A 19873-nucleotide genomic window follows, 5' to 3' on the forward strand; every position below is an offset into this window, starting at 1 on the left:
CTTCTTCCATTTATGGATGATGGAGGTCACTGTGCTCATTGGAACCTTTAAAGCAGCAGAAATGTTTCTGTACCCTTCTCCAGATTTGTGCCTTGAGACAGTCCTCTCTTGAAGGTCTACAGACAATTCCTTTGACGTCATGTTTGGTTTTTGCTCTGACATGCACCGTCAGCTGTGGGACCTTATAGGTAGACAGGTGTGTAATTTTCCAAATCATGTCCAATCAAATGAATTTACCCCAGGTGGACTCCAATTAAGCTGTAGAAACATCTCAAGGATAATCAGTGGAAACAGGATGCACTTGAGCTCAATTTTGAGCTTTGTGGCAAAGACTGTGAATACTTATGTACATGGGACTTTTTTTAATAAACTTGCAAAAATCTTAAAGCATTTTTCACATTGTCGTTATGGGTAGAATGTGTAGAATGTTGAGGGGAAAAATGAATTTCATCCATTTTGGAATAAGGCTGTAACATAACAAAATGTGGAAAAAGTGCAGGGCTGTGAATAATTTCTGTATGCACTGTAAATTATTGAGATGGGACAGCTAATGTGCAGAAAAATGCAACAAATCATTTGTTCCTTCATTGGAGCAGCAGCTTGTTCTCCTTTCTTGCATTTCTGATGTCATATTTTGACTCACCTTTTTCCTTCTTTTCCTTCTCCTTCCGCTTTCACATACTGTGTTGCTCTCCAACACTCACTTTCTTCAAGATTCAAAAATTGGAGGTAAAATGCATTGTTTGAAGTTTGCTTAAAATTTAAACTGACCTGTAATATGTTACTTTTTTGAAATCGGAAAGTATTATTTGTTTTTTGAGCGGTTGAGAACTGTTGTTTTTTCTTCTTGCTCGTGTGTGTGTGTCTGTCTTAATTTGCACAGTGGTAGTTTGCAGTTTTTGTATTCCAAGCAAAAATATACTAATGTCTTTTAATATTGAATTGCAGCTGACTGTGTCTCAACTAAAAGCAGAGCTGGAGAAAGGTCCACAGGAAGTTGCTGTTTATACTCAGCAGATCCACCAGCTGCAGAGCAATTTAAATAATTTACAACAGCAAAGTCAGGTAATTCAAACATCTTATGAACTACAAAAAACATGCATAACAGCAGTGTTGTTTATTTATGATTATTAATGTGACAATTTTGGAATTCTGAACTGGTTACTGTAAATCTGCACAAACCAGACTTGCCAGCTGTCAGTTTAATTCAAAACACAGCATCTGAGTTTCCATAATCCTTCCTCTGTTGCTTGGCTTGCATTCCTGTCTTAAGTTCCCCATGTCACCATCCTTCTCTGGCAACTTTGACATGTTGACAAAAATCACATGCAGCTCTGTAATTAAACTGTGGGTGTTGGGGAATACATTGACAGTTACTTGTTATGGTAACTGTCTGGGAGTTGTTTCCTGCCACAGATTTAATCATGTCACACCACATTAACGCAGTCTTTGCCAAGTAGATGTCCAGAGAAGACTGATATATAGAATTGGCTGTACAGTGCGACACATAACTAGGTGTGCAGAGACCAGACACAGGTTTTCATTAGTAAAGGGGCCAAAAAGATGCAGCAGGTAGTGAGACTCACAATATCGGCAGACAGGTAAACAGCCAGCGTCAGGTTTGGTGATCAGAACTGAGATTAGAGCTGAATGACCCAGCAGTGATGATGGCTACACAAAAGGAGGATGGCAGCAAAGCTGTGAAGAGTACAACCCCTGGCAAAAATTATGGAATCACCGGCCTCGGAGGATGTTCATTCAGTTGTTTAATTTTGTAGAAAAAAAGCGGATCACAGACATGACACAAAACTAAAGTCATTTCAATGGCAACTTTCTGGCTTTAAGAAACACTATAAGAAATCAAGAAAAAAGATTGTGGCAGTCAGTAACTGTTACTTTTTTAGACCAAGCAGAGGAAAAAAATATGGAATCACTCAATTCTGAGGAAAAAATTATGGAATCACCCTGTAAATTTTCATCCCCAAAACTAACACCTGCATCAAATCACATCTGCTCGTTGATATTGACCCTATGCCATGACATTGACCCTATGTGTCTTTTTGCAAGGAATGTTTTCACAGTTTTTGCTCTATGGCAAGATGCATTATCATCTTGAAAAATGATTTCATCATCCCCAAACATCCTTTCAATTGTCCAAAATATCAACGTAAACTTGTGCATTTATTGATGATGTAATGACAGCCATCTCCCCAGTGCCTTTACCTGACATGCAGCCCCATATCATCAATGACTGTGGAAATTTACATGTTCTCTTCAGGCAGTCATCTTTATAAATCCCATTGGAACGGCACCAAACAAAAGTTCCAGCATCATCACCTTGCCCAGTGCAGATTCGAGATTCATCACTGAATATGACTTTCATCCAGTCATCCATAGTCCACGATTGCTTTTCCTTAGCCCATTGTAACCTTGTTTTTTTCTGTTTAGGTGTTAATGATGGCTTTCGTTTAGCTTTTCTGTATGTAAATCCCATTTCCTTTAGGCGGTTTCTTACAGTTCGATGACAGACGTTGACTCCAGTTTCCTCCCATTCGTTCCTCATTTGTTTTGTTGTGCATTTTTCGATTTTTGAGACATATTGCTTTAAGTTTTCTGTCTTGACGCTTTGATGTCTTCCTTGGTCTACCAGTATGTTTGCTTTTAACAACCTTCCCATGTTGTTTGTATTTGGTCCAGAGTTTAGACACAGCTGACTGAACAACCAACATCTTTTGCAACATTGCGTGATGATTTACCCTCTTTTAAGAGTTTGATAATCCTCTCCTTTGTTTCAATTGACATCTCTCGTGTTGGAGCCATGATTCATGTCAGTCCACTTGGTGCAACAGCTCTCCAAGGTGTGATCACTCCTTTTTAGATGCAGACTAACGAGCAGATGTGATTTGATGCAGGTGTTAGTTTTGGGGATGAAAATTTACAGGGTGATTCCATAATTTATTCCTCAGAATTGAGTGATTCCATATTTTTTTCCTCTGCTTGATCTAAAAAAGTAACCGTTACTGACTGCCACAATCTTTTTTTCTTGATTTCTTATAGTGTTTCTTAAAGCCAGAAAGTTGCCATTTGAAATGACTTTAGTTTTGTGTCATGTCTGTGATCTGCTTTTTTTCTACAAAATTAAACAACTGAATGAACATCCTCTGAGGCTGGTGATTCCATAATTTTTGCCAGGGGTTGTAGAAAACTGAATTTGGGCCAGTGGAACACCCAGAAGAGGTTTACTGTACACTTTAGTACACATCCTGTCTTGAGACTTGGGTTGTAAAAATGTGCTCATAGAAATGTTGGTCCAAGTCACCTGTATGGGATGTGTAGCCAGTGCATTCTGGGTGCTGGTTCCAAGCCTGGATAAATAAATAGGGCTGCATCAGAAAGGGAATCTTGTGTAAATTTTCCCAACATGGCAATTCACAAATTGAATTTCCATACTGGATCTGTCAAGGCTCAAGTAAAAAATGACCACCTCTGGTATTGTTGTTCAACAGAGTTACTGTGGAAACAGGGCTACTGTTGGGCGAAGGAGAATGTGTCCAGAGGCAGTGGAAAAGGAGGAAAGTTAGAAGTGTGGAATTGAGAATCAAGATGTTAAATGTTGGCACTATGACTAGTAAAGGGAGAGAGTTGGGTGATATGATGGAGAGGAGATGGATAGATATATTGTGTGTGGAAGGGAAGTAAGGCCATGTGCATTGCAGGTGGATTCAAACTGTTGTATCATGGTGTTGATGGGAGGGGAAATAGTGTTGGTGTCATTCTATATCAAGAGAGTGTTGGAGGTTAAGTATGTATCCAATAGGGTGATCAGTATGAAGGTGGAAATTGAAGGGTGTGATGAATGTCATCAGTGTATATGCCTCACTGGTAGGTTGTGCGATGGAGAAAGATTTGTGCAGTGAGTTACATGTGGTGGGAGAGAGTGTGCCCAAGGATGAAAGAGTGATGATTGTTGTGGACTTCTCTGAGCATGTTTGTCAAGGGAGAGGACAGGGAGATGACAGAGGACACAGCAGGTGAGGCTGGGGAACATCACATCTAGCATACGGACAGTGGTGGGCACAGCTAACCAAAAAGTTAGCTTTGATAACTATTAATCAGATAACTGAAAAGTTATCTTTTATGATGTTAAACCGCTAAAAAATGTATCTTTATTACAGATAACCGATAACTATTAGTATTGATTCGGACTCGGCCACATCAGATTACACTGTCGGCTTCTGATAAACCAGTTTCACTTTAAGTGCCGCAGGGACTGCTGGGTAAATTCAAGGATCACAAACACAAAGAACACACGAAAAATGAATAAATAAAAAAATTAAACCCCAAACACTGTCATCATCTTTCAAAAGTAGTAAAACACAGTATTAGAACCGTCATTTACGAGTTAAAAGCTGCCGGTTATTTCACACGCTTTGAACCCTGCGGCTTAAACAACCAAAATACATCCATTAATGCATTGATTGGCAGAATAAAATACATGTAGTAAATATAAATTCTTACCTGTTAGTTTCAGTGGGATTCATTTGAATAAATAATCCACATAAAGCCTCCTTTTTTAAAATGCAAAACAGTGTCTAAACGTTAAGTCTCCCCCTCTGTACACACAGCTGCACTGTGAGAGCTGATCTCCCCCACTGAGTCTTGGTGATTCTATTACAGCCACAAAGAAATAAAATAATGTTAAAATTTGTCTGTTTTGTTTTTGTGTCGAGTGGACAAGTCACTATAATGTCCAAAGTGAACCTGAACTACACTACCCACAATGCTCCCTGCATCAAGTGGCCAATTACGTTTTGTGCTTAATGATGATGTCAAATCAAATTAGCAATGATAGCTACCGCTTTCCAACGTGACACAGAGTAAAATAAAACCTTTTAAGAGAAAGATGGTCCACGCTGAACATCTAAAATAGACTCACTGTGCATTTAAAATGAATCAGTGTGTTTGTGTATTTTTTAAAAAACACACGGTCTGCTCTACATGTGGAGGGACTATTGACCCGGTGGCCGGCTGCTGTCTCTCTCTGCCCAGTGTGAGGGGCTCTCAGACCGGGCGAGTCACAGCTCTGTCCCCGGCTACATTGACAAACAGCAGGATAATAATAATAATAATAAATTTTATTTGTACCGCACTTTATATTTGAATGCAAATCTCAAAGTGTACATAAAACAGCAATAAAAGAGATAAGATAAAATTACAATACATCATACATACATTAGTTAAAAACTAGCTGTAAGCTTTTCTAAAAAGGAAGGTTTTTAATTCTTTTTTAAAAGCATCCACCGTCTGTGGGGCCCTGAGGTGGTCTGGGAGGGCGTTCCACAGGCGGGGAGCAGCAGCCTCGAAGGCCCGGTCCCCCACGGTCTTAAGCCGTGTCCACACCAGAAACCGTGCCCACAGCAGAAGTCCACTCTTTCTTCTGTGTTTCCCTCAGACTCACACTGAGTGTTTGACTTTTTAATTTTTTTTTTTTTTTTTTTTTGGGCAACACACAACACTTCACAAACACGGTAACTTAAATAAAATAATAATAAAAAAAAAACTGACTGCGAGGCTGCATGTTCAACCTCCAGCTGAAATGCAACTGCTGAATTGCAGAGAAAGAGGGATAAAAAAAAAAAATCACACAGGGACCCAGTCCGTCAACCTTTATTAAAAAACAAACAAACAAAAAACTTAAAAATGGTTACATTTATAAGTTGGAGAAAACAAAACAGAAAGCCACATCCCATCGCCATTTCAGCAAAATGCCAACACTTTGGCACAGTGACATTGTGCCATTGCTTAGGGAGAGCCCTGGACTATTGATGTTGTTTAAAAACGCAGAAGTACTTTTTATCCGATTACTTGATTAATTGCCAGAATAATTGATAGAATACTCGATTACTAAAATAATCGATAGCTGCAGCCCTACTGAAAAGCTAATCCAATAGCAAAAACATTAACTTCGATAATTATCTGCTATCGGATTAGCTGAACAGTGCCCACCACTGCACACGGACAATCAGCACTGGCGCCCCTCAGAGGTGTGTGCTCTCCACACTGCTCTTCTCCCTCTACACAAACGACTGTACCTCGGGGAACCCCTCTGTTAAAGTCCTGAAGTTTGTGGACGACACTACCATCATTGGACTCATGCAGGATGGTGATGAGGCTGCGTCCAAACAGGAAGTGGAACAGTTGGTCCTCTAGTCTGGTCAGAACAACCTGGAGCTGAATACGCTCAAGACTCTGGATATGATTGTAGACTTCCAGAGGAACCCACCCCCCATCTTCAACAACACTGTGCTTACTGTGGACACTTTCCGGTTGCTAGGATCCACAATCTCCCAAGATCTAAAGTTGACCTCCCACATAGACTCCATCAGGAAAAAGGCACAGCAGAGGATGTACTTCCTCAGACAGCTCAAGAACTTCAACCTGCCCCAGGAACTGCTCATCATTTTCTACACATCCATCATCCAGTCAGTCCTGTGCATCTCCATCTCTGTTTGTCTGCTCTGGGTGCATTTTTCAGCCTGAACCAGAGAACTCCAGCACTTTGTCCCATCAACAACTAAAATTTTAAAAGTTGGACTATATTCCTGACAGCGTTCAGCCATCTGACGTATTTTCAATATTCTGCTTGCGATGAACATAAATCCTGTTTGATCCACCAAGACAAAAAAGTACAATAATGACCCATATAAATGCAGTGCTTTTAAAGAAGTCCCTCCATGTTTGTCTGCTCTCAGTGTGAAACACAGGATGGCGGCACTTTGTCCTGCCACCAATAACAAAAATAAACGACAGGCTGACGTGAACCTCACTGATTTGTCATCTTCTTCTGTCGAGTTTATTGGCGGTTTACAAACCGACACAGTGCATTACTGCTACCAACTGTTTGGATGTAGAGCATTAATAGAGTCTGACCACCTCAACAGGTGTTTGTAAATGGAAACCTTTTCAAGAACAAAGTAAATAAAGGTATTATCTGGTTACTAGTCCGGAACATAAAAAAAATGCTAAAGTTTCTGGTTTTGTTTTTGTTCCTAGCAAAATACCGAAAGTTTCTGGTTTTCGTTCGACGAACTGGTTCAAAGCCTTACTCTAATTTCTAAATGTTAATGTAATTTTTTTTTCTTCTTAAACCCGTTGAATTAAAAACTGAAAATCTACACTATAAGCACATCCTGATTGCTTGATTTCATCGGTTGTGGTGGTGTACAGATAAATTACAAAAATTGTTACTGTTCTTTGTCCATCAATCTGTACAGATATATCTTTCAAATCCTTAAGCTTATGGTTTGGCTGTTTCTTTCAGTCTATGAAGTGTCTTCCTCTCATCATCTCACAGAGCCTGTCAGAGAAGCTGACACGTAAGGAAAGAGAGCATCAGGAGCTGGAGACGCAGCTGGAGACTGAAAGAACTTCAAAGAAGGGAGTCCAGGACACCCTGAGGGAGAAGGAGCTGGAGATGCAAGAGCTCCAGGCTCGGGCCACAGGAGCTGAGACATCCCTGCAGAAAGCCCAGACAGAACTTGCAGACAGGGGCAAGGAACTGGCCAAGTTGAAGAGTGAGTTTGCAGAGCTGGAGGTGAAGCACGCAGAAATGAAGGTTGAGAGAAAACAGTTGGAACATCAAAAAGAAGAGCGAGAGAGCCATGGTGCTCAGCAGCAAACTGAGATTAGTCAAGTGAGTAAGAAAAGATTAGATGAACAGAAGACACAGACTCTATTGCATGAAATATGTATAAGCATGATTTTTGATGGTCGTTGCATTTGTTGCTTCAAGGTATTTTGGTCAATTATTTTAGATTTATGTCTCCACCAAACAGTCATGCAATCATTTCTCAGCAACAGAGGCCACATTAATATTGCTGCATATAAGCCACTTAATTGATATCTTTTGCACCCATGGAAGACAGATACTCATTCTTTCATTCATTGTAGTGTTTTGGTTGTATTCACTTCAGAAATTTACACCTTTGCAACAAGGGAGTTAAAATTAAAATGGCAACTGGACAGCATTTACATAGCATGCTCATGGCCAAAGTGCTTTACAGTGATGCCTCACATTCACCCAGAATGTCCAGAAAAACAAAATGAAGTATTAACACTTTCATTTTAGAATTGGCAGTGTTGTAGCCTATCTTTCACACTAGGGGTCACTAGTGTCGAAATTGTCTGCAGCTTTATTCCTCCACATTCAAACCCCTTGACGATTTAGCCAGCATATGCAGAGCATATTAACAACGCTGGAGTACGTCTAATAAGTTAGGGGGGAAGTTTTGTATAAGTTAAGAGCACGTCGTAATATGGTATGTTGAAAAATTTTGGGCATGCAAAATATTTTCGACACATGCCAGCTTATGTCTCATACGTCCCACATATGCGGCCCATAAGTTGTAGGTAAGTTATGCGACTGTTGACACACATTTATTGTAAGTTACTCATAAGTCAAAATGCATCCATTGATGCTGTCCATTGAATGGCTGAACAGCTGAAACCTGCAGTCGAGTGAACAGTTCAGACTGTTACAAATATTAAAACCATTCACACACACAGTAAATATAAAGGCTTAATCTTACCTGTTCATTTCAGTCAGATTCATCATCACAGCCTGAAGAAAACTGATCCACATAAAGTGTCCTGAGTTTGGAAAACGACCTAAGAAAATACTTTAATTCCTTGTCGTGGCTGAAGAAACGTAGTGTTTTTAAAGAAGTCCCTCTGTTTGTCTGCTCTTGGTTTCTCTGCTTGAACCAGAGAATGCAGGCAGAAGAATCACAGTGCCTCATTCATTCACGGCAGCGTTTATCACAGGCATCAGTTGATTCTTCAGCATTCTGCACGCGATGAATGATCCACCAAGACAAATAAAATGAAAAAATGTTAAATTACTCTATTTGGCCTGTGAGTGGAGAGGCGGGACCGCACAGCAGCTTATGCATGCTCGATGGCATGCTCGCCAATATTTAAGTGTTTCGCCAGCCAAATAAAAGTGTTCTGCCAGAGGTGGAAATGCAAACCAAGCCAGACCTGGACCATTCTGTGGAAACAGGGCTGTTAGCATACACTGCCTAAATCGTCAAGGTGTGACAGCTGCTTTAACACATTTGACGTGTCCAGCATATTCGGTGCATTTTTTTCAAACGTCAGCGTAAACTGGCTGAATCATCACGATGTGACCGAGCCCTCAGTGAGACAAATTGCCTTTTTCAACTTTTTTTAAAAAAAATGTATCATACATTTAGCATAGAATTGATAAGTGTGAATATTTACTGACAACTGAAGAACTTTGTGATTATGATTTAAAATTTATTTTTGTGCTGTTTTGATTTACAATCTGCACAAATCCTCATGGTGACAGTTGCCATACAACAGTTTAAAGTCAAAGACTGAGATTTCCAGATGTTTGTCTAAATGCAACGATCTATAGAGGTCAGGGCGAGCAGTGATAATTGTGTGTGTTTTTTTTTTTTTTTTTTTTTGTCTCCCCCCCCCCCCCCCCCCCCCCCCAAAAAAAAAAAAAAAAAGCTGCACGCCAAGCTGCTTGAGGCAGAGAGGCAGCTGGGTGAGCTGCAGGGTCGTCTCAAAGAACAGAGACAGCTGTCTGGTGAAAAGCTAAAGGACCGAGAGCAGCAAGCAGCTGACCTGCAGCTCAAACTGTCCCGTGCTGAGGAGCAGGTAAGTATCAGATGAAGTTCTACAACCCCTGGCAAAAATTATGGAATCACCGGCCTCGGAGGATGTTCATTCAGTTGTTTAATTTTGTAGAAAAAAAGCATATCACAGACATGACATAAAACTAAAGTCATTTCAAATGGCAACTTTCTGGCTTTAAGAAACACTATAAGAAATCAAGAAAAAAGATTGTGACAGTCAGTAACTGTTACTTTTTTAGACCAAGCAGAGGAAAAAAATATGGAATCACTCAATTCTGAGGAAAAAATTATGGAATCACCCTGTAAATTTTCATCCCCAAAACTAACACCTGCATCAAATCACATCTGCTCGTTGATATTGACCCTATGCCATGACATTGACCCTATGTGTCTTTTTGCAAGGAATGTTTTCACAGTTTTTGCTCTATGGCAAGATGCATTATCATCTTGAAAAATGATTTCATCATCCCCAAACATCCTTTCAATTGTCCAAAATATCAACGTAAACTTGTGCATTTATTGATGATGTAATGACAGCCATCTCCCCAGTGCCTTTACCTGACATGCAGCCCCATATCATCAATGACTGTGGAAATTTACATGTTCTCTTCAGGCAGTCATCTTTATAAATCCCATTGGAACGGCACCAAACAAAAGTTCCAGCATCATCACCTTGCCCAATGCAGATTCGAGATTCATCACTGAATATGACTTTCATCCAGTCATCCACAGTCCACGATTGCTTTTCCTTAGCCCATTGTAACCTTGTTTTTTTCTGTTTAGGTGTTAATGATGGCTTTCGTTTAGCTTTTCTGTATGTAAATCCCATTTCCTTTAGGCGGTTTCTTACAGTTCGGTGACAGACGTTGACTCCAGTTTCCTCCCATTCGTTCATTTGTTTTGTTGTGCATTTTTCGATTTTTGAGACATACTGCTTTAAGTTTTCTGTCTTGACGTTTTGATGTCTTCCTTGGTCTACCAGTATGTTTGCCTTTAACAACCTTCCCATGTTGTTTGTATTTGGTCCAGAGTTTAGACACAGCTGACTGAACAACCAACATCTTTTGCAACATTGCGTGATGATTTACCCTCTTTTAAGAGTTTGATAATCCTCTCCTTTGTTTCAATTGACATCTCTCGTGTTGGAGCCATGATTCATGTCAGTCCACTTGGTGCAACAGCTCTCCAAGGTGTGATCACTCCTTTTTAGATGCAGACTAACGAGCAGATCTGATTTGATGCAGGTGTTAGTTTTGGGGATGAAAATTTACAGGGTGATTCCATAATTTATTCGTCAGAATTGAGTGATTCCATATTTTTTTCCTCTGCTTGGTCTAAAAAAGTAACCGTTACTGACTGCCACAATCTTTTTTTCTTGATTTCTTATAGTGTTTCTTAAAGCCAGAAAGTTGCCATTTGAAATGACTTTAGTTTTGTGTCATGTCTGTGATCTGCTTTTTTTCTACAAAATTAAACAACTGAATGAACATCCTCTGAGGCCGGTGATTCCATAATTTTTGCCAGGGATTGTAGTCACTGCACTGAAGCCAGATGACTGAGAAAGCAGATAGGATCTACATAAGAACACAGCAATATATAAACAATCACTATCTGCCCAAAATATGATGTGGATGTGCTGTAAAATATACACAGGTAAATTAGAAGTTTAGTTGGAAGAAAAAGATGTAGAAACAGAGTAATTAAAATGCAAAGAAATGGATGATCTTTTCTGGTGAGGTTAAAAGCAGTGAGCATAAAAATGAGCATCAATATGAAAGCGACGTAAGACTAGAAGAGTTAACACACATTCAGCTGTAAATAAATATTTGTAATGATTTTGTTCCAGTTGAAAGAAGGGACCAGTAAGATCTCAGACCTTCAACACCAGTTGGAAAAAGCCAAGCAGCAGCACCAGGAACTACAGGCACTGCAGCAGAATACAAACGGCAAGCTCCGCGAAGCACAGGTGCAGAACATTTTCACAGCTGAAACAATAGTGGAAATATTAGGAAAAGCTACAGTGCATTCAGAAAGCACTTCACTTTTTCCACATTTTGTTGTTACAGCCTTATTCCAAAATGGAGTAAATTCATTTTTCCCCTGAAAATTCTACACACAACACCCCATAATGACAACATCAAAAGTTTTTTAATTTTAATTTATTTATTTATTTTTTGCAAGTTTATTAAAAAACAAACTAAGAAATCACATGTGCATAAGTATTCACACCCTTTGCTCAATACTTTGAAAAAAATGAGGTGGGCTTCATAGATAATTGGCAAAGCTTCTGTGGAAAACCTGGTCTTGTTAGGAGAGACGGCATCCATCCCACTTTGGATGGAGCAGCTCTCATTTCTAGAAATCTGGCCAATTTTCTTAAATCCTCCAAACCGTGACTATCCAGGGTTGGGACCAGGAAGCAGAGTTGTAGTCTTACACACCTCTCTGCAGCTTCTCTCCCTCTGCCATCCCCTCATTACCCCATCCCCGTAGAGACGGTGCCTGCTCCCAGACTACCAATAACCAGCAAAAATCTATTTAAGCATAAAAATTCAAAAAAAAAATAATATAGCACCTTCAACTGCACCACAGACTAAAACAGTTAAATGTGGTCTATTAAACATTAGGTCTCTATCTTCTAAGTCCCTGTTGGTAAATGATATAATAATTGATCAACATATTGATTTATTCTGCCTTACAGAAACCTGGTTACAGCAGGATGAATATGTTAGTTTAAATGAGTCAACACCCCCGAGTCACACTAACTGTCAGAATGCTCGTAGCACGGGCCGGGGCGGAGGATTAGCAGCAATCTTCCATTCCAGCTTATTAATTAATCAAAAACCCAGACAGAGCTTTAATTCATTTGAAAGCTTGACTCTTAGTCTTGTCCATCCAAATTGGAAGTCCCAAAAACCAGTTATTTGTTATTATCTATCGTCCACCTGGTCGTTACTGTGAGTTTCTCTGTGAATTTTCAGACCTTTTGTCTGACTTAGTGCTTAGCTCAGATAAGATCATTATAGTGGGCGATTTTAACATCCACACAGATGCTGAGAATGACAGCCTCAACACTGCATTTAATCTACTATTAGACTCTATTGGCTTTGCTCAAAATGTAAATGAGTCCACCCACCACTTTAATCATATCTTAGATCTTGTTCTGACTTATGGTATGGAAATAGAAGACTTAACAGTATTCCCTGAAAACTCCCTTCTGTCTGATCATTTCTTAATAACATTTACATTTACTCTGATGGACTACCCAGCAGTGGGGAATAAGTTTCATTACACTAGAAGTCTTTCAGAAAGCGCTGTAACTAGGTTTAAGGATATGATTCCTTCTTTATGTTCTCTAATGCCATATACCAACACAGTGCAGAGTAGCTACCTAAACTCTGTAAGTGAGATAGAGTATCTCGTCAATAGTTTTACATCCTCATTGAAGACAACTTTGGATGCTGTAGCTCCTCTGAAAAAGAGAGCTTTAAATCAGAAGTGCCTGACTCCGTGGTATAACTCACAAACTCGTAGCTTAAAGCAGATAACCCGTAAGTTGGAGAGGAAATGGCGTCTCACTAATTTAGAAGATCTTCACTTAGCCTGGAAAAAGAGTCTGTTGCTCTATAAAAAAGCCCTCCGTAAAGCTAGGACATCTTTCTACTCATCACTAATTGAAGAAAATAAGAACAACCCCAGGTTTCTTTTCAGCACTGTAGCCAGGCTGACAAAGAGTCAGAGCTCTATTGAGCTGAGTATTCCATTAACTTTAACTAGTAATGACTTTATGACTTTCTTTGCTAACAAAATTTTAACTATTAGAGAAAAAATTACTCATAACCATCCCAAAGACGTATCGTTATCTTTGGCTGCTTTCAGTGATGCCGGTATTTGGTTAGACTCTTTCTCTCCGATTGTTCTGTCTGAGTTATTTTCATTAGTTACTTCATCCAAACCATCAGCATGTTTATTAGAGCCCATTCCTACCAGGCTGCTCAAGGAAGCCCTACCATTATTTAATGCTTCGATCTTAAATATGATCAATCTATCTTTGTTAGTTGGCTATGTACCACAGGCTTTTAAGGTGGCAGTAATTAAACCATTACTTAAAAAGCCATCACTTGACCCAGCTATCTTAGCTAATTATAGGCCAATCTCCAACCTTCCTTTTCTCTCAAAAATTCTTGAAAGGGTAGTTGTAAAACAGCTAACTGATCATCTGCAGAGGAATGGTCTATTTGAAGAGTTTCAGTCAGGTTTTAGAATATAGCATTAGTGAAGGTTACAAATGATCTTCTTATGGCCTCGGACAGTGGACTCATGGATGACCTCTAATTTCCTGCTTTTAAACTCAGAAAATCTGAAGTTATTGTACTTGGCCCCACAAATCTTAGAAACATGGTGTCTAACCAGATCCTTACTGTGGATGGCATTACCCTGACCTCTAGTAATACTGTGAGAAATCTTGGAGTCGTTTTTGATCAGGATATGTCATTCAAAGCGCATATTAAACAAATATGTAGGACTGCTTTTTTGCATTTACGCAATATCTCTAAAATCAGAAAGGTCTTGTCTCAGAGTGATGCTGAAAAACTAATTCATGCATTTATTTCCTCTAGGCTGGACTATTGTAATTCATTATTATCAGGTTGTCCTAAAAGTTCCCTAAAAAGCCTTCAGTTAATTCAAAATGCTGCAGCTAGAGTACTGACGGGGACTAGAAGGAGAGAGCATATCTCACCCATGTTGGCCTCTCTTCATTGGCTTCCTGTTAATTCTAGAATAGAATTTAAAATTCTTCTTCTTACTTATAAGGTTTTGAATAATCAGGTCCCATCTTATCTTAGGGACCTCATAGTACCATATCACCCCAATAGAGCGCTTCGCTCTCAGACTGCAGGCTTACTTGTAGTTCCTAGGGTTTGTAAGAGTAGAATGGGAGGCAGAGCCTTCAGCTTTCAGGCTCCTCTCCTGTGGAACCAGCTCCCAATTCAGATCAGGGAGACAGACACCCTCTCTACTTTTAAGATTAGGCTTAAAACTTTCCTTTTTGCTAAAGCTTATAGTTAGGGCTGGATCAGGTGACCCTGAACCATCCCTTAGTTATGCTGCTATAGACGTAGACTGCTGGGGGGTTCCCATGATGCACTGTTTCTTTCTCTTTTTGCTCTGTATGCACCACTCTGCATTTAATCATTAGTGATCGATCTCTGCTCCCCTCCACAGCATGTCTTTTTCCTGGTTCTCTCCCTCAGCCCCAACCAGTCCCAGCAGAAGACTGCCCCTCCCTGAGCCTGGTTCTGCTGGAGGTTTCTTCCTGTTAAAAGGGAGTTTTTCCTTCCCACTGTAGCCAAGTGCTTGCTCACAGGGGGTCGTTTTGACCGTTGGGGTTTTACATAATTATTGTATGGCCTTGCCTTACAATATAAAGCGCCTTGGGGCAACTGTTTGTTGTGATTTGGCGCTATATAAAAAAATTGATTGATTGATTGATTGACTTTGTTGATGCACTTATGCAATTACAGTCTCAAATCTTCTTGAATATGATGCCACAAGCTTGGTGCACATATATTTGGGCAGTTTGACCATTCCTCTTTACAGAACCTTTCAAGCTCTCCATTGGTACACAGCCATTTCCAGATCTCTCCAGAGATGTTCAGTCGGATAGGATTCAGGTCTGGGCTCTGGCTGGACCACTCAAGGACATTCACAGAGTTGTCCTGAAGCCACTGCTTTTGATAATTTGGCTGTGTGCCTAGGGTCATTGTCCTGCTGAAAGATGAACCTTCACTCCAGTATGAGGTCAGGAGCACTCTAGAGCAGGTTTTCATCCAGGATGTCTCTGTACATTGCTGCATTCATCTTGCCCTCAATCCTGATTAGTCTCCCGGTTCTTCCACTGAAAATATCCCCACAGCATGATGCTGCCACCACCATGCTTCACTGTAGAGGTGGTGCCTGGTTAACTCCAAACATGATGCCATCCATTTACACCATAGAGTTCAATCTTTGTCCCGTCAGACCAGAGAGTTTTGTTTCTCATGGTATGAGAGTCCTTCAGGTGCCTTTTGGCACCATCCTTGTGGGCTGCCGTGTGTCTTTTACTGAGGAGTGGCTACTGTTTGTCCACTCTGGCATACAGGCCTGATTGGTGGATTGCTGCAGAGATAGTTGTCCTTCTGGAAGAATCTCCTCTCTCCACAGAGGCATGCTGGAGCTCTGAAGTGACCATTGTGTTCTTGGTCACCTCCCTGACCAAGGCCCTTTTCCCCCGTTCACTCGGTTTAAATGGCAGCCAGCTCTAGGAGGAGTCCTGGTGGATTTGAACTTCTTCCATTTAGTGATGGTGGCGGCCACTGTGCTGATTGGGACCTTCAAAGTAGCAGAAATGTTTCTGTACCCTTCCCCAGATTGGCTCCATTGAGACAATCCTGTCTCAGAGGTCTACAGACAGTTCCTTTGACATCATGTTTGGTTTGTGATCTGACATGCACTGTCAACTGTGGGACTTTATATGTAGGCATATCATGTCCAGTCAACTGAATTTACCCCATGTGGACTCCAATTAAGCTGTAGAAACATCTCAAGGATGATCAGTGGAAACAGGATGCACCTGAGCTCAGTTTTGAGCTTCATGACAAAGGCTGTGAATACTTATGTACACGTGATTTCTTAGCTTTGTTTATTATTTTTAATAAATTTGCAAAAATCTCAACTTTTTTCCACATTGTCATTATGGGGTATTGGGTGTAGAATTTTGAGGAAAAAATGAATTTCATCCAATGGCAGGCACATAGCTACCGTGGTAGTTATGTGCCTGCCATTGTCATGATCTTGACCAAATTTTCTTTTAGTTATCAGTTTTGTAAATGGCAAGTGTATTTTGTGCTGTATGTGGGAGACTTTCTTCTTTGCCATTTTGTAATACTGTCCATTGCTAAGTAGTTGATATCTTTCTAACAAGTCAATGATAATTAGTCTTTTAAATTATGGATTATTGTCAGGCATTTTGAAATAGTTAGTGTACAGAGCCTTTCCTAGCCTGTTCATTTTTTTAACATTATGACTTCACACATAGCCATAGCATGCGATTTCTTGATTTCATGTGTTAGAATGACCTGGAGCAGGTGTTGCGTCAGATCGGTGATAAGGATCAGAAAATCCAGAACCTGGAAGCTCTGCTCCATAAGAGTAAGGACATTGTAAGTCAGCTCGAAGCTGAGAGAGAAGACTTGTGCGCTAAGATCCAGGCAGGAGAGGGAGAAACGGCTGTGCTCAACCAACTTAAAGAGAAAAACCACACACTACAAGAACAGGTGATGTACATGCATTTAAACCACAGATTCTAGAATGTCGCAACACAAGTTCATTTGATATTGTAGTGCAGGGGTTGCCAAGTTCGGTCCTCGAGAGCCACATTCTTGACACTCTTAGTTGTCTCCCTGCTCCAACACACCTGAATCCAATGAAAGACTCGTTAGCAGACTTTTAATGAGCTTTTCATTGGATTCAGGTGTGCTGGAGCAGGGAGACAACTAAGAGTGTCAGGAATGTGGCTCTCGAGGACCGAACTTGGCCACCCCTGTTGTAGTGCAACAGAACTGTTCCCGACATGTAACGACACCTGCATCATCATACACTACTCAGAAATGTATCGTCACAACTCAAACCTCGGTTGCAGATTTAGAAACAAGCACCATAAAGCACAATTCATGAATTTGTAGGTTATAACCTAATCTGTGTTTGGGGTGAAGGTGACACAGTTGACAGACAAACTGAAGAATCAGTCAGAGAGCAACAAGCAAGCCCAGGACAACCTACATGAGCAGGTCCAGGACCAGAAGACCTTACTACGGTCGGCCCAGGACCGAGCCACCACTTTGGAGACTTCAGTCTCTGAATTGACTGCTCAGCTCTCAGAGAGCAAGGAGAAAGTCATCCAGCTGGACTCTCAGGTAATCCTCTGAATAAGCAAGCGTGTATACAATAAACACCAGAAACTACTGTCAGGTTTCTCCTGATAGACTGAGCTCTAAAGTGTTTGGCAGAGAGCATCATTGTGTAACTGAGTGTTTTCATAATATGTATACTTTACAGCTTGTTCACAGATTAATAGAATAGACATTGTTTCTATGCAATTTACCAATGTATAATTTTGCAAAAAGACCAATTTTTTTTCTTTGTGTCTTCTCATTTGAATGAACCACACACATTTGTGTTACATCCCACTTCAACTTGTGGCATACTGCATTTGTGCAAATATTCCATAAAGATGCACTTTTTTTCCCCTCCAGACCTCAAAAGTTCATTGGGCTAAGATTTGAAAATGGGACCATTCAGATTTGTTGCTTTCATGTTGAATAGAACCCTTATTTAGAATAAGTGGTTATTAGACAATGAATGGATGTTAAGTAGATAATGTTAGCCACCTACCTGTGGGGTATGTGGCCATACTTTGCTCCCACCCCCCATGCCAAGCATCTAGACTGTCAACAGGTCAGAGGATGTGGAGGCACAGCATGAAACATTTGGCCCCTTTATTCCTCCAGCATGGTCAAAAATTTGCAGACATCTCTTGATGTGCTAGTGAAAGTTGTCCACATGCTCACTGCTCTAGATGATGATGATGCAAATCTTTAAGGAAAAAAGTGCATGTTGAGGATAATTAGCAGTCCAGTTTCTCTGCTGTAGCTAATAACACACAACATTTTGGTTTTTAAAAATGACATTTGATGTTCCATTTTCCTTCAGCTTAAGGCAAAAACGGAGATGTTGCTGTCTGCAGAAGCAGCCAAGGCTGCACAGCGGGCTGACCTGGAAAACCATCTGGAGACCTCCCAGCATGCACTGCAGGACAAGCAGCAGGTCAGTGCCTTTTTTTTTTTAAACATATAAAATGGCTGGGAACCTCCAGGCACCTCACCATTCAATTCAATTAGGATTCAGAGGACTGTAAATACATTAATAAATTAAAGATGCCCCCCCCCACCCCCGCAAAGCAAAGTATTTGCAATGATACATTGTTTAACAGCTCAGCCAAATTTGCACCGACAGTGAGGAAAATAAGTATTTGATCGTAGGTACACTTCAACTGTGATACAAAGAATCTAAAAAAAAAAAAAAAAAAAAAATCACATTGTATGATTTTTAATTAATTTGCATGAAATAAGTATTTGATCACCTACCAACCAGCAAGAATTCTGGCTCTCACAGACCTGTTAGTTTTCTTTAAGAAGTCCTCTATTCTGCACTTTACTTGTATTAATTGCGCCTGTTAGAACTCGTCACCTGTATAAAAGACACAGGTTTTACGCCGGATGCCCTTCCTGACGCAACTCCACATTACATGGAGAAATGTGGCAGGGGTGGGGTTTGAACTGGCAACCTTCCGCACTGAACCAGCACACTGGCCTCCATCATCTGTAAATGAAAGCATTTCAGATCCACCTGGACTCTTCCGAGAGCTGGCCACCCATTTAAACAGAGCGATCTGGGACAAGGGTCTTAGTCAGGGAGATGACCAAGAACCCGATGGTCACTCTGTCAGAGCATTCCTTTGTGGAGAGAAGAGAACCTTCCAGAAGGACAATCATCTCTGCAGCAATCCACCGATCAGGCATGTATGGTAGAGTGGCCAGATGGAAGCCACTCCTGAGTCAAAGGCACACAGCAGCCCACCTGGAGTTTGCCAAAAGGCAGCTGAAGGGCTCTAAGACAGTGAGAAACAAAATTCTCTGGTCTGATGAGACAGAGATTGAACTCTTTGGCGTGAATGCCAGGTGTCATGTTTGGAGGAAATCAGACACCATCCCTACAGTGAAGCATGGTGGTGGTAGCATCATGCTGTGGAATGTTTTTCAGCAGCAGGAACTGGGAGACTAGTCAGGATTGAGGGAAAGATGAATGCAGCAATGTACAGAGACATCCTGGATGAAAACCTGCTCCAGAACACTCTTGATCTCATACTGGGGTGACAGCTCATCTTTCACCAGGACAATGGCCCGAAGCACACAACCAAGATGTCAAAAGAGTGGTTTCAGGACAACTCTGTGAATGTCCTTGAGTGGCCCTGCCAGAGCCCAGACCTGAATCTGATTGAACATCTCTGGAGAGATCTGAAAATCATTGTGCACCGATGCTCCCCATCCAACCTGATGAAGCTTGAGAGGTGCTGCAAAGAGGAATGGGCGAAATGGCCCAAAGATAGG

General features: G+C 40.7%; 1 protein-coding gene across 3 annotated transcripts in view; it reads left to right on the top strand.

The window, feature by feature from the left end:
* eea1 (early endosome antigen 1) overlaps nucleotides 1–19873 on the top strand; it is a 47416-nt gene that overhangs the window by 8139 nt on the left and 19404 nt on the right. For 2 of the 3 annotated variants that reach the window (XM_034176788.1, XM_034176791.1), the window contains 8 exons: nucleotides 715–729; nucleotides 949–1065; nucleotides 7355–7693; nucleotides 9538–9687; nucleotides 11512–11631; nucleotides 16778–16981; nucleotides 17420–17620; nucleotides 18417–18530. In XM_034176788.1, the coding sequence (XP_034032679.1) occupies nucleotides 715–729; nucleotides 949–1065; nucleotides 7355–7693; nucleotides 9538–9687; nucleotides 11512–11631; nucleotides 16778–16981; nucleotides 17420–17620; nucleotides 18417–18530 (1260 nt within the window). The remainder of the gene's footprint in view (nucleotides 1–714; nucleotides 730–948; nucleotides 1066–7354; nucleotides 7694–9537; nucleotides 9688–11511; nucleotides 11632–16777; nucleotides 16982–17419; nucleotides 17621–18416; nucleotides 18531–19873) is intronic. The other variant, XM_034176789.1, reaches the window with a different exon arrangement.

Source organism: Thalassophryne amazonica, chromosome 8, assembly GCF_902500255.1.
Source record: "Thalassophryne amazonica chromosome 8, fThaAma1.1, whole genome shotgun sequence".
NCBI lineage: Eukaryota > Metazoa > Chordata > Actinopteri > Batrachoidiformes > Batrachoididae > Thalassophryne > Thalassophryne amazonica.